Source organism: Lepidothrix coronata, unplaced genomic scaffold (assembly GCF_001604755.1).
Source record: "Lepidothrix coronata isolate B3197 unplaced genomic scaffold, Lepidothrix_coronata-1.0 Scaffold78, whole genome shotgun sequence".
NCBI lineage: Eukaryota > Metazoa > Chordata > Aves > Passeriformes > Pipridae > Lepidothrix > Lepidothrix coronata.
This window is the reverse complement of record NW_016690258.1, coordinates 2,380,575-2,395,371: the sequence shown is the minus strand read 5'-3', so window position 1 is coordinate 2,395,371 and position 14,797 is coordinate 2,380,575. Positions and strand designations below refer to the sequence as shown.

Below are 14,797 nucleotides of genomic sequence, written 5' to 3'. Positions count from 1 at the left end.
CCAAAAGGGACAGCTGTGCTCTCCATCAAGAAACTCTCAAGTTTTCTGGAGTGGTGGTGCTCCTTGGTTGGGTGGCCTTTACAATGAAAACATTGTAAAGATTTTGCTGCAGGACACAGAAATAGTTGTCTTGGTTCTCAGAACTTCTCTTTTCTCAAATCATTAAGTTTCTCAGTACAGAAGCTGCAGTTTACTCTTTTTTTCTGCCTTTAGGCTTATTTATTCAGTCAAAATATGTTCTCTATTATGTTTCTGGCTGCACTTTCATTGTTTATTTGATATGTCCAGGAAAATCCCCTGATTAGTCTGACCCCACTTGCAGCTGTGTTAGTAAGAGACACTGTTAGTGAGACTTTACTTCAGCTGTTCTGGACTCTTACACAAAGAATGAAAACCAAGGCAGCTGCCACCAGCACTGCTGTGTTTCTGGTATTGCAAACAAGTCACACAAGGTCCTGGAAGTCCCTCTGACCCATTGTTTGTTTTTAAGGTATTTCATGAAATGTAAATGTTAAGTCCCCCTGAGAAGTTTTTCAAGTGGCAGGAACCATGGAAGGATTATGTAAGGTGCACTGAAAAGACCCTGCTTTTTCCTGGTACCATCCCCTTGTGCTTTTATTTCAGGTGACAGTAGATAAACTGATGACGATGCCACAAATTGTTACTATGGCTAACCAGATACTTACCATCAACATCAGTGCAGATGTAAGTGTGAATCAAAACCCTTCTGGGCAAACCCTCCTGTGCTAGGAGAAAGTCAGGATGTGTTCTGAACAAGTGATTTCAGCCCATCTCTGCTTCCTCCTCTGCTTAAAAAACTCGACTTAAAGGAGGTCATTGAATTAGTTTGCTTCTTATCATCCAATCTGTGACTCCACTAAGAGGCTTAACCATTTGTGTGGTTGCCCTTGATGTTGTGAACCATCTGTTTCCCTCATTGCCTTTATGTAGTTGATGCTGCCTAACGGGCTAAAATTGTGTTTCTGCACCAGGGAAGAATTCTGATGGATGAATCAGGGATCCCCTTAAACATGCGAGACATTGTGGCATCAAATGGTATCATTCATACCTTGGATGGCATCTTCATCCCCCCCTCAATAATTCCCATTCTGCCTCACAGATGCAATGAAGAGCAACATAAAATTGTGACGGTAAGTCAGGTTGTCCCATTCTCACACTGGTACTTGCTGTGGACCCCACACTGACCTGGAGGGACAAAAGCAGGCTGTGTACATTCCATTTGGGAAATGTATTCCCTCTGAGGGTTACCCTGATGTGAACTTTGGCACTATCAGCACCATCAGTGGTCCTTCTGCTCACACTTGGCACTGCTTTCCTGGTAATCAGCAAATGTTCCTTGTAGGTTGTTGTTCTTTCCATGCACCCATCCTACCTCCAATTCCTGAGTACATTTGCCTTTTCATAAGGCTTTCTTCACGCTGGAGTTGCTAACTCAGCTGACAATGCTTTGTTCCCACCTCTGTCAGCACTGGTGTCCTGTAGCCTGGACAGGAAGCAGACATTCAGTAGCAGGAGCTACAAATGCTGTGTGATACTATTACATGAATAGTTTCATATACCTCCATTGAGGTGCTTGCTCTCCAGTTTGGTCATGGGTAGGTTACTGAAGAAAGAAGACGAGGCTCTGAATAGGCAAGGGGTTTGGAGAGGGACGGTTAATCCCTAGGGGCCAGAGGTTTCATATAATTTCCTGATTCAGTGTATGGATGCCCAAAGTGTTTTCCAGCCTAGTGTCCAGTGGCTGACAGACTCCCAGGGTGGAGACAGGCCCCATCTTGCAGACATGTGCAAGCATCCCCTCGAGATAAAGGAGTAATTTTATTAAAGTAATAAACTTAACCCATTTCAGAGTGTGGAAACTCCCTCCTAGGAATGTTTCAGATACACATTGTGATGTTTTGGATGTATACAGTGAGGGGTAGCTCTGTAACATTCTTAGTATGTAGACTGGGTTTCTTTGAGAAGATTAATGTTTTGCCTCTTCTTTTCTTAACAGGGCTCTTGTGTGGATTGTGAGGCCCTCAACACCAGTGTTTGCCCACCTGGCAGCACAGAAATGGTAAATATTTGTGATTATTTTGGTAATTTCTTCTTTATATGATGACATACAGACACAATGATAGATAGTTTCTAACCCAAGCCACTTCCAAATAGAGAGCAGGAAAGGCAACTAGCAGAGAGGCTTGTTAGAGGGGACATACTCCCCACATAACCATGCTCAGTGAGCGCAGTCTGTCACCTACTCACTGCTCTGTTGTCTTTCTTATTCTGAAGCCTGTTTGCTGAATCAATGCACAGCATGGTGAGAAACTCTGGGCTCAGTGAAATTGTAGACTTGCAGCTTTTAGCACTTTTTCTCTGCCTCAGGCAGAGCTTTCCTGCTCACGTGCAGAATCTGCCAACTCCTCCAGAGTCCCAGAACCAAGCCTGATCCCACTGGTACCATCCAGTACCACCACTGCCTATATCACAGACAGAGGGTCACAACAAGCTTTCTGCATAGCAGAGGGTGAGAAACAATTTGTACTTGGCCTGTGCTCCCTGTTGGTGCAGAGCTGAGCAGAACTAGCTTTCCTCTTTTTTTTTGTGAAAGCCAGAGAGGTGTTCACCACTGTTAACTGTTGGGTGTCCTCTGAGAGATCTGACTTTCAGGACAACTTGTTAATGCAGTCTCAGCATGAATGCCTGCAGTAGAGCTCTGCAAAATCACTACTTGCTCATTTTCCTCCCTGACTGAGGCAGGTGAAGCCTGGGGAATCATCTGGGGCCCAGTTCTGCCCATGTCTAATTCCATGACAGGTCACTGTTATTCCAAAATTATTTGCAGCCCTTTCCCCCCCTCTCTTATTGTCTCTGTCTCACTTCCCTCCCTCTTAGTCTCACCCTCACTTATTTTTCCTCCCTCTCACACTCTCATTTTCTCTCTTACTCCCCCTCTGCCCCATTCTCCCTCCCTGCTGCCTTCTCCCCTCTTGTATCTCTTTCCTCCTCTCTTTCTTAAACTTTGTTTCCTCCCCCTGCCCTTTTGTCCCCCTAGTATCCTCTCCTCCCTTCCTTCCCCACTCTCCCTACCCTCTCCCCTTACTCTTGCTCTGTCCCTTATCATAGATACTATTATTGTAACTAAAGGGCAGCACCTTGGCTCAGACTTGGGGACTGCTGGGAGCAAGAGGAGGCCACCCTGTGCCTTCACTCTTGCTGGTGCTGCCATAACTGTATCTTGTTCACCTTGGCTCCTCGTGAACTTCCTCAGCTCACAGATAAGGTGTAGCTGCTCTCTGCAGCAAAAAGAGCAAAGGGGGAGGTGACAGTGCCGATGACTTGTTTTGTTTGTACAGGAACCAACGCTCTCCCCAAAAGAATGTGTCTACATCCATGATCCAGAAGGCCTGAATGTCCTGAAGAAGGGATGCGCCAGGTACTGCAATCAAACCATCACGGTGAGTGTGATGGAAAACCACATTCCCTCTGACAGGGGCTCAGCTCTGCTCCTCCTCATTCATCAAGCAGAGCTCTGACTCTTTGAGCTGAGAGGGTTGGGTGGGATCTAAAGGAAAGCTGTCCCATGCCAAAGCTGTCCCCAGGACCATCACATGATGTAACTACCTGCTTTTTCTTTGTCAGAGAGAACACAGGGTACCAACCTGCTGCACATATGAGAAAGCAGCTCAGTTAAACCTGAGTGCAGTAAATAAATAAAATAAAGTCCCCCCAGTTGTGAACAGCCAAGCTGTAGGAAGCCATGGGGCAAATGGTGCAGAGTTAACTGGGGTGTCCCAGCTTTAGCATTTCTCCCAAAGGAAGCTGAGCACAGGGAAAGTGCTGTAAGCTGTGAAGTGACTGCATCCTGTTTATGAACCATTGTCAGATGGTTCAGTAAAGTCACTCCTTGCGAATTTATGGACCTCATGTTTGCCTGCAGCTCCTGAGCTCTCAAAGTGCCAGCTGCATGGAATGATTTGGGGGTGTTTCATGAAATACTGCTGACTGTTTGTCTTGTGGTTGTTCTTCCATTTATGAGTCGTGACAAGGCCAGCAATCCAGGACTGCTGCATCCTCCAAAGGAATGCAGTCCTGGGCAAGAATAAAGAGGGAGCGAGTGGGCCAGCACTGTTAAAGAATTAAAAGCTCATAGAAAACATGGACCCAATTTGTTTAAGTCAGAGAGAGAGAGCAGAAAATAGTGGTTTGTTCTGAGAACAGTCTGTGAGCAGAAAGCAGGATTTTATTGAAAAATAAGTGCAGGAGGTCCTAGACACACAGATGCCAAAGGTGACAGTCCATTTCAGTCCATGGCAGAGACGAGGATTTCAGAAGTATGAGCACAGGATGGCTCCAGGCAGTTCTTGTCAACTCATGCCATACCTTACCAATTTTGCTTTTGTTTCAGAAACCTGGATGCTGCAAAGGATTCTTTGGTCCAGACTGCATGCCATGCCCAGGGGGATTTTCCAGTCCATGCTATGGCCGGGGAAATGTAAGTGTGAAGGATCCTGCTGCATTGCAATGAGCAGTTCCATCAGTGTGGTTTGAGGGTGTAGCTGTAGGTAGGTACAATTCAGAGTTTGTGGTCTAGGGCTGAGCCTGCAGTGGTAGAAGCAGAAGATCCAAAGAAAATGGCACATACTCAGTGGGTTTTCTTTCTTGACCTCTAATGTGAATCAGGTCATGGCTGTTGTGGGATTTTGCATTGCTACCACCACTCTTCAAAGTCCTATTTGTTACTGCAAGTATCAAAGTGCCTTTGATGGATATCAGTGTCTTGGCTTTCCCTTTGTTCCCTGAGTTTCAATCATTTTGGTTTCATCTTTGTTTTCCTTCCAGTGCAGCGATGGCATTCAGGGGAACGGCAACTGTCACTGTTTTGAGGGTTTCAAAGGAACAGCCTGTCACATCTGTGCAAACCCAAACAAGCACGGCGAGAACTGTGACGAAGGTTGGTGACTCTGATTGAGAAACCAGAGGAGAATGTAGGACAAGGATATAGTGCAGGTTCATGTATCCTGGATTCCCTTCTGGCAAGACCAATGTCATGAAAGAAGTGACAGAAGTGCCATCATGGCTGTCCCTTCAAACAGCAGTGGAGAAAACACGTTTGATATGACAGTGGTGATGGGAGTTTTGGAAACATCAACCAAATTTAGATCTCTCCTGCTAGGAAACAAAAGATAGTTGACAATGAACTTGAGCTTGATAGCCTAAATTTGAGCCTGTCCTTACAGCCTATAAATAACATGGATCCAGGATCTGTTCCCTGGCCAGGTTTTGAGCTATAATGGATGTCTCTCAGCAGATGTCCCTCTGTCAAAGACAAATGGGATGATAACTGAGGTTGTGAAGGAAAGTTGAGAGTCTACACTGTGGTGGATGTTGGACTTTTTGTACTTACTGATCTTACTCCATGTGCTTGACAGACTGTGGTTGTGTCCATGGTGTCTGTGACAACAGGCCTGGCAGTGGTGGTGTGTGTCAGTCCTGGTCCTGTAAGGAGGGATATACCGGGAAATTCTGCGACAGGACATCCAAGAACTGTGGCCCGAGCGGGCTGTCCCAGTACTGCCACCAGAACGCTGTCTGCAGCCTCAACGACACAGCAAGGTCAGTCTGTGTGGCAGGTGCACTGAGGGGCACATTGTCACTGCACACTGTCACTGTGCAGGCACTCACAGCTGTGGGGCTGCCAGCCCGTGGCTGTGTGTCTGTGTGCCTGACTCACAGGATTGTTTGAGTGACTCAGCCAACCTGCTAGAAACCAAGTCAGGCTCTTCCTTGCTTGAGAGGCTCATTCTGCCTTTGTGCTCTCTGCTGGCTTTCAGAGGGACTGCTCCACCTCTGTCCCTTTTGTGCTTATACTTTTAAGGTGCATCTGCATGGATGGATACGAAGGTGATGGGTTTTCCTGCCAGCCCATCGACCTGTGCAGTCAGCCAGAACGGGGAGGTTGTTCACAGAATGTAAGTGGGGTCAGACTGTGAAACGTGGAGAAGCAGCTCCTGTCAATCAGAGCAGGGATCCAGGACTCCTGGGACTGTTACAGACTTTGTGTGCTAAATTTCCCTGTCTGTAAGATCAGGTGCCTGAACATGGTCATTGCAAAGATGTCAGTCATTTGAATTGGTACCAAAATGTGATGCTCCAAGGAGAGTTTGGATGGTTTGCACCAGATATTTTGGCAGCTATAGAAATTAGCTGTACAAATAATTTTTGGTTTGCATTGATATTCCCCTCAAACTCTTCTAACGTGTATTAACTTCTCTGCTGTGGTGTTCAGGCTGTAGCTTAACTGTGAGCTCCTACTCACATTTCCAGTAGCCATCAACACTACATTATTATCCATAGTAAAAAACATGATGCTTTATGATGACAATTACTGCCAAATGGTCAAACCTCATCACAAATTAGACTCCTCAGCAGGAGGAAGATATTTGGCCATGTAGAAGGAAATAGGATGTACCACTGGGTACAAAGTAGGTCTTTCCTGAGAGAGATCTGCTCTCCATCATTAATTTAATCCCACATGTCAGGCAGGAGATTGTGGTCCTCCTCTTTAGGAAATACTTTTTCTATAATGGAAGAGCTTTACAGGATGATAATGAATGCCCTGGGAGTTCTGAACCTATGCACAAGTGTCTCCCTCTCTTAAAACACAAAATGTTTCCAGAATCACTTTACTATGAAGTTTTCTATGACTTTTGTGGAGAAGATGCTTCCATCCCTAGAGCTGGAACCAGAGCTGGTCATTCAGAAATTCTCCACAGTGTGATGAAGGAGATTTGTTGCTGTATTTTCACTGCTCTCTCTCCTTTCTACTGAGTGTAACTCTTTCTCTCTCCTTTCTCCTGAAGGCCCTGTGCACCAGTACAGGCCCTGGCACTGCCACCTGCCAGTGCAACGTGGGCTGGACCGGGGATGGGAAGGTGTGTGTGGCCATAGACAACTGCATGCTGGAGAGCAGAGGGAACTGCCACCTCAACGCTGACTGCGTCTACATCGGCCCTGGGCAGGTATGGGCAAAGCTGGGCAGCCTGATTGTGGACTTAACATTTCCTCAGTTGCTCTGAGATGGCCTGGGGTTGCCAGAGGTGAAAACTGGGCTGGCCAGCAGCAGAGCCTGTTTGTCTGCTGCCAGAAGCTCCAGGGGCAGCTGCAGCCTCACAGTGCACTGGCATGTGAGATACACGGGTGTGTTTGGCGATCCTGCTCAACTCTGAGAGTTTCATGCAGCAAAGGGAAGAGACCAAGCTTCATAATCCAGCTTGGTCCAAGGCATCAGTTGCTGCACCCCCTGTTCCCAGACCACAGCACTGATGAACATGTGCAGCTGTTCAGATAGTCCATGGAGGGAGCTGGTCCAGGAGGAAGGCACACAGGAGAGGTGGCTTCCCAGGGTGCTGCTTCTTAAGGTGCTTCCTCCCACTGAACAAGGGGAGTGTTGGACAATGTGCTGAAAATAGGTACCAAGTCTTTAGCAGATTTTAGTGAGGTGAGACGTGAAAGCAGCAGGCTTTGAAATTAACTCCTTTCCTCTTTCTGCCATTCACAAAGTCTGTGTCATTGCCTGAAAAATCAGAAATAAAGGTGGAAACCATTGTCTTCAAGAGACCTCCATGGCAAACAGTGCAAGGGATCAATGCACTTGAGTAACCAGGCAGTGTGTGTGCTGTGAGAGAGGATGATGCTCTGCTAAGGAAATATCTCCATATTTCTGGGTCTTGAGGGACCCGGAGGAAAACTTGGGAAAATAAATTAAGTTTTACTGCCCTAGACCCATTTTGGGTAGCAAATGAGGACACTGATATTGTCTCTTTCTTGCAGAGCAAGTGTGTCTGCAAGAGGGGTTATGCTGGGGATGGCCACAGCTGTGATGCAATCAACCCCTGCCTCATGGACAACGGCGGCTGCCACGACTTGGTGAGTAGCCAAAGAGCTGTCTCAGGGCTGGCACAGCAGTGGGAGTTCATCTGCTCCCTGACGGAGGATTTGCAGCCATGGCATTGAGAGAATTGCAAGGTTTTATGTTATGTCACCTTACTGTCATGCCACCAAGATGCTGTGAAGGTGGATCCTCTGATTTTTGTGAGTTCACACAACCAAAGATATCACGTAGGCTTAGCAGCATGAGGTGCACATTCAGTGCCACCATACAGACAACAGGAGGAAGGTGCCTGTGTGTGCTGCTCTAGCCCAGGCTGTGGAAGGCCAGAATTCAGTTCTGAGATCAGAGTAACACTGCATCACCTGTGTTTGCTCTCTAATTTCCCCTTTCACTGTATTCCCAGGCTACATGTGTGCCCCTTGGTGGAGGAGAGAGATCCTGTGTTTGCTCTGAAGGCTACATGGGGGATGGCATGACGTGCTATGGGGACATTCTAAAAGTAAGTGACAAGCAAATGTCTAAGATCCTTTTGAGGCTGGAGAGAACTGGCTCTGCTCTCACTTTACTTTTTGCTGTTACCTGAGTTGACTCCTTCTCCCGGCACCAGCCTGACAGCACAAGTGTATTCCAAGGCCACAGGGACAGAACTGATGCCAAGGCCAATTTTTGCCAGTGAAAAAATTGGCAATAATTTCTAAGCTGCTTCACCACTGTGCAGGGTGCACCTGTCCTGTGCAATAAGTCATCTTTTCTTTATTGTTAAGAAGGTTTTTCAAGTCAGAGCTTGCCAGGCCCATTTTCTGTCATTAGAAATATCAAAGGCCACTGTGGATTTAATCCTTGTTCCTGGTAAACATGAGCAATTGCAGATGAATTGAAAAGAGTTTATTTGGGAATATAGATTTAATGGCTGAAATTTGCGTTTAGGAGTGCCCATCTCTCCTCACAATACGCAGTGCCTGTGCTGGTTGTGAAGTGAGAGGAATGTCTAAATCATTATTGCCAGATTTGGTATTGCAAAGGGTTCCTTTCCCCCAGCCTTGCACCCTGTGCTCAGCAGGGGTAACTCTTCTGTTGTTTCTCTTTGGAAGGAGCTGGCCAGGAATTCCCACTTTGCAGGTTTCTACAGCTGGGTTAAGGTAAGAGCAACCAAGGGATGCCCACACAGGTAAGGTCTGTAGAGGTGAAGTCTGTGAACACTGCTCTTAGAGGACCAGCAACTCCATTTATCTTTTTCAGTAGAGAAAAACAAAAAAGCAGTGAAGGAGAAATTGTTATAGAGCAGGCATGTAGGAAAGCTGTGGAGTTTGTGGTACAGTGAGGGTCATAAGTGTGTTTTGGGGGCCTTGTTTCTAGCACGGGAGGGAGCTGGGGCTGTGTTACACTGAATTTTCATGGTTGTACCATCTGTAACTCCTGACCATCAAAAAACAGCTCAGAAGGAAAGAAGAAAGGGTAGCATGGTAATGCTATTTTTCAGAAGAACATCCTTTGAGAAGTTAGACTGTATGTTTGCACCTTTTCTTGTTACTGCTTCCCTGTCTCTGGTGTGGGAATGGCAGAGACACTCCACAGACTGCAGCAAGTCTCTGGAAATGCACTATGATGGATGGCCTTTAACTGAGCTTTAGCTCACCTGTCCTGCACCATACACTGCTTTTGCCAGCAATAATCTTGGTCCCTCCCCTAAGAGTGATGTTGAGGGTTCAGAAGGGGTTTATGGCTATGACTGAATGGGTTTGAAAGGTAACTGCAGCACAAAAGTAAGGCTTAAAGCAGCAGGTTTTCCTTTGGCAATCATGCCTGGGAGAGCCAGGAGAGCCTGCTGTGCTGCTGAGCACATGCTACCTTCCTACACATCCCTTTCATACGACTGTGAGAGTGGGATGGCTGTTGGTTGTGTTTTGCACTATAGATGTAGCAGTGGCGTGTCTTATTTGTTCATTTTTGTGCTTTGGACAACAGAAATCTCTCTTCAGCATCCCAGCAGGAACCAATGTCACTGTCCTGGTGCCATCAGAAGCAGCTATCAAGAACTTGAGTGACACTGAGAAAGATTTCTGGTTGACCCCCTACATGCTGCCATTTTTAGTCAGGTATGAGGAGCCTCCTGCTTTTCGTTTACTCTGCCAAACAACAGTAACAGAGCCATGAACTGGATTTCTGCTTGCACATGACCAATAAGGAGTTATCTTGAGATAAATATAGAAGGAAATTTAAATATCTAGCAGGCAAAGCACTTAGTAGGCATTTAAAACATAACAGACCACAAACCATTGGAAATGGGGTTTTTTCATGTATTTCGTATATTTTCAGACAGAGATTTCTGTATATTTTCAGAGAGAGATTTTTGACACAGATGGCATCAGAACAAGTAATTCCCTCCTCTGTTCTCTCCACATGCTTAATTACTTTATGTGAGAGATGTGAATGTTGGGTGGTACAGTCTTATCTCCCTGTTGTCACCAACAGTTCCTTAATCTTTTCTTTACCTGCCTTTGTTCCCTCCAGGGCCCACTTTCTCGAAGGTGTCTTCACTGCTGAAAAGCTCAAAAAGTACGACGGGCCAGAATTACCCACTCTCAACCCACAGACCAGATGGCAGATAAACACCACGAGCAGTGTAAGGGTTTCTTACATAAGGCTCGTGCACCCATCTCAAATTTGACTGTTTAAGAGCTACTGCATCCCGTGGGGAGCCTGGGTGGGGCAGCGATGCCCTCAAACACAAACGTCTTTCAAAAACTGTATCCACACTAACCATGTGCAACCTTGAAAGAAAATATATCTGGTTTGCACTTACTTGGTAATTTCTAACCTTTTTGCTTCTCCCTCTGGTACTTTTGCAGGTATTAACCATCCAGAATGCAAGTATAGTTGTCAGTGACATCCCTGCCAGCAACGGTATTATCCATGTCCTCAGTAAGGTACGACACTGGGAAACACTGCAGCTGTAGCAGCAGGTTTGTGTTGCAGCCTCTGTGGTGGGGCCAAGGAGGAATACATGTCTGGACAGTTAGGAAAGGATATAAAGGCAAAAATATATCAAGTTATCACAAGTCCTGACAGATGTTTCCTGTGCAGCACTGTTTAATGTTTAAAACATTTGTCTCCAGGACAAGCAGGAGGGGAGTTCCCTTCTCTTGGCTGACAGAAGAAGTGTCCAGGCTATTGCAGAATTGTGTAAAATGAGGCCTTTTCTAATTGCCTTTCTTGCAAGCAGGGCAGGAGTCTGATGTGACTCCCCACAGGGTCCCTTGCCCAGCCCTGCTTATGAACCTGCTTTTTCCCCAGGTTTTGTTGCCGCCTTCAGGAGATGTCCCACCGAGTCCTCCTGGGCTGCAGGAACAGCTCAACTCAGTGGCCTCATTCAGCACATTCAAGGAGTTGCTAGAGGTAAGCAGCTGAGGTGAGCACTGCTGTCACTGTCAGAACTGTTTTGGAGCAAAGTCCCACCTTACCCTCTACTGGTGGACCAAAATTTGGACTGCCTGGTGAGGAAAGGGAGATCACCTGTTTCCCACCATTCATGAGGAATCTTCTAGGAAAGCTCTTTTGAGCAGCCAAAGAGGTATGTAATTACAGTTAGATCTCTAGATCACTGGCATGTATTACAGTGGAAGATGACCTGCCTACTGCAGGTGCTCTCATGCCTGACAGGGCAGAGAAGCCTGGAGGGAAGGGAAAGCTTGTTCATAGCTGAGGAGGTACGCTTGTCAGCCAGAGTGAGGAGCAAGCAATCAGATGTGTGTGACTGAGCAGAAGTTCTATATTCCACTTTCAAGCATTTCCTCTTGCCTTTGTAATTGGTTTCATGTGTGGTTTGGTTTTTAGTGAGTATAAGAATAATAACTAATGTTACTGTTTGGACATTTTTTAGCAATACCGGCTCACCGGGAAGATCGAGTCCTCTGAAAAATACACCATTTTTGTTCCTGGAAATAATTCCATTGAGGAGTACTGCCACGCTGCCAATGTGACCCAGTTGGTAAGCTCACTGCCTGCTTGCAGTCTGAATATGTACACACTGTTTTACCGTGGAGAGGAGACACATATCTGATGCTAAAAGCTGGGAGAAATGTGGCACAGAAATGAGAGCATGTCCTGGGGTGTTGCAATGGGATCTGAAAAGAATATCAAGGCTCAAATGCTGATTAGATTAGTATGTGGATAGGTGACACAATATATTCCCTTTCCTGGCTGGCTATGGCACATCTATGACAATTTGCAGACTTCTGGAAGGTCTGAAAACATTTAGGGCTTCATCAAGTAAGAGAATTATTGTGTGACCAGTCACCTGTGATAGAGAGTTATTAGGTTCTGTGGGCTTAATTAGCTGTTACAGATGCTTAGGAACATTTCTTATGCCATACCTCTGAATTGCAGCGAAGAAGTCAAAATAGTCCTAATAATTGTATTTTTCTGGATTTAGGACAATGCAACAGTGCAGTACCACATTGTACTGGGAGAAAAGCTCTTGCCCACAGACCTGAGAAGTGGAGTTCATAAGAACAGCATGTTGGGGCTCTCCTACTGGCTAATGTTTTACCAGAACAGCACCCAGGTAAGGGAGGCAGACTGTTCTGCCACTTGAGGATTTGGCTTGACCTATCACTTCCTAAGGCTGGGACTGGATACACCCATTTCTGTTTTCCACACCCTTGCAAGTTCACTGCTGTGACTGTCTGACAGCTGCCAGGCAATCCATGCAAAAGGAGTTTTCTTCTTGCTGTTTTCTTCTGCTTTGCAGAAGTTTGTCAATAATATTCCTTTGGATGGAAAATTCCTCGAGACCAAGAATGGAATGCTGGTCGGGGTGTCGCAGGTGCTCCAGATACAGAAGAATCGTTGCACTGCCAACACCACCACCATACAAAAGGTAATGGTGGTGACCAAGGAGCTGATAACCATTTCTCAAGGTTTCTCCACCTGCTGAACCAAACTGATGGATAACAGACAACCTGCCTTGTCTCTCCTCGTGGATGAGACAGTAGCTTGTGGTCTGACCCCAGATGAACCTCATGTGAAATGGGACATCCTGGAGACTTGGCACATCCTAGACTCAGATTCTGTACTTCTAATGCAACAGATCTGCAGCTCTTGTGCAGATCACATTCAGTTCCCTTGCTGGGGCTCTCTCAGTGTTCCAGCCTTGGTGCAGGCTGATGCAGGGACTCCCAGATACTCAGCTGTGGAAGGAGAATCCAGTCCAATTCTTGCATGCCATGGCCACAAGTGCCCTAGAAAATGCTGTCTGGGCTGCCAAGGAGTCATGGCCAAAGTCCAGCTTGCATGAACCTTGCGGCTCTGAAGATTTCAGGGTCAGACTGAGGTAGGTCTGCCTGCTACAGATCAGAAAAGAAGTATTTGCAGCCTTGCATGAAGGAACTCCAGGTCTTGAGAAAGCCCTACCCAGATCAGAGATTCAGGAAAGGCGTAGCACTTGATCTCTTCTTTTGGTTTTTTGAGCCATGGAGTTAAGTACATCTTTGTCCCAGCCAACAGCCAGTACAGCACCATTTGTGCTGTAATTCAGGGTTAGTGTCTTGGTGTGATGTGGGTAGAGGGCACACATGTGACTTGTCCTGTTCTCTGTGCCCTAGTCAAGGTGCGGCAAGTGTGAGAAGGGGATCAAGTGTCCTCCTGGATCAGTTCTTGTGGTGAGTCTTTGATTCATGTGACAGTTCACAGACTATTTGTAGATAGTGCTTTGATGTCCTTTTATTGCTCTATGGATGATATCTTGATACCTGAAAAAATGTGCCCTTGAGTCCTCTTACCAAGGTTTGTAAGAGAAAGCAGAAATCAAGGGAAGGTTACAGAGGAAAAACATGGGCATGAATCACGAGGCTCTGTACAAAGCTTTTTTAGGACAAAGAATTTTAGGAGCCCTTTAGTTTCCCCACTTAGCAGAGAAGAAAAGATGTCTTTTTTTTTTTCATCTTTTTCCACATCAAGGAAAGCCAGTTTAGAGGTGCCAGCAGCAATTTCCCTGCCTGGACCATTGGTTTGTTCACACAGATGGGCTGGTTGTGCCTGTAGCTTGTTTGTGAGTGACAAACATTTCCAGAGAGGAAAATAACTAAGCATCTCATCTCCATGCTGACTGTGAATTGCATAACAGCTACATCTGGCTTCTTAGGCTTCATTGCTTTATTCTATGCCCAGAATTTTCCAATTCTTTCTTCTCATTATTCAGACTGACATGTGCAGCAAGGATTTGGCAGGTGACAGAATTGACTCTGTGTGGTGACCTCACACCCAGAGATGCCTCACTGGTCTCCGTTCTGGATAGGCCAAATGTTTAGGGCTGTTCCTGTAGGACACAAAACAAGATATGAACTAAAAACTACATTGTTTGCCTAAATATTGCAATATCTTTGTGTCTGTATTAATTATATCCTCAGGAACTGCCAGGGAGCAAGAATCTCGCTCGCTGTGAGCTGCGCTCCGGGGATGCAGGGATACTTGGCTGCCATTTCACCTGTGCAAAAGTTTCTCTGGTGAGAAAAACATTTGCCTCTGATTCATTTTGACAAAAGTGAGATGGGTATCAGCAGTACAGCTGTGGAAGTACAGGCTGTGCTGAAGTTCTGGCTGTGTCCGTGCCATGGCATAGCTGAGGCTGGGCCTGTCTGGGATCCGCTCTCCATCCTGGAGATGGAGGGCACTGGAGCAAAAACAGACCTGCAGGAATGTCTGCACAGTGATGGATTGTGATCTGCTGCTTTGGTATTGTTGCCCTGGGTTTTGTCCTGCAGAGGAAGAGAAGGAGTTGAATGTTTGTAGTCTGGTTTCCTGAGGAAGTGAGGCATGAATGATGGTATTTTCCTTATGCATGTGCCTTCCCGAATAACTGATGACTAATTGGAGCTGAATCAAAGGGAGGAGCAGAAGGTC

The 14,797-nt window shown here is 46.2% G+C and overlaps 1 protein-coding gene across 3 annotated transcripts in view; it reads left to right on the top strand.

Annotated features, from left to right (window-relative positions):
* The window catches only part of STAB1 (stabilin 1), a 62,513-nt gene that overhangs the window by 27,969 nt on the left and 19,747 nt on the right, over positions 1-14,797 (top strand). For all 3 annotated transcript variants that reach the window (XM_017819894.1, XM_017819893.1, XM_017819895.1), the window contains exons 18-38: positions 625-705; positions 993-1,151; positions 2,018-2,080; positions 3,360-3,461; positions 4,412-4,498; positions 4,846-4,957; positions 5,436-5,619; positions 5,882-5,975; positions 6,867-7,025; positions 7,837-7,932; positions 8,301-8,396; positions 8,989-9,036; positions 9,863-9,993; positions 10,409-10,520; positions 10,747-10,824; positions 11,192-11,293; positions 11,778-11,885; positions 12,330-12,461; positions 12,648-12,776; positions 13,501-13,557; positions 14,305-14,400. In XM_017819894.1, coding sequence (XP_017675383.1) covers positions 625-705; positions 993-1,151; positions 2,018-2,080; positions 3,360-3,461; positions 4,412-4,498; positions 4,846-4,957; positions 5,436-5,619; positions 5,882-5,975; positions 6,867-7,025; positions 7,837-7,932; positions 8,301-8,396; positions 8,989-9,036; positions 9,863-9,993; positions 10,409-10,520; positions 10,747-10,824; positions 11,192-11,293; positions 11,778-11,885; positions 12,330-12,461; positions 12,648-12,776; positions 13,501-13,557; positions 14,305-14,400 — 2,226 coding nt within the window. The remainder of the gene's footprint in view (positions 1-624; positions 706-992; positions 1,152-2,017; positions 2,081-3,359; positions 3,462-4,411; positions 4,499-4,845; positions 4,958-5,435; positions 5,620-5,881; positions 5,976-6,866; positions 7,026-7,836; positions 7,933-8,300; positions 8,397-8,988; positions 9,037-9,862; positions 9,994-10,408; positions 10,521-10,746; positions 10,825-11,191; positions 11,294-11,777; positions 11,886-12,329; positions 12,462-12,647; positions 12,777-13,500; positions 13,558-14,304; positions 14,401-14,797) is intronic.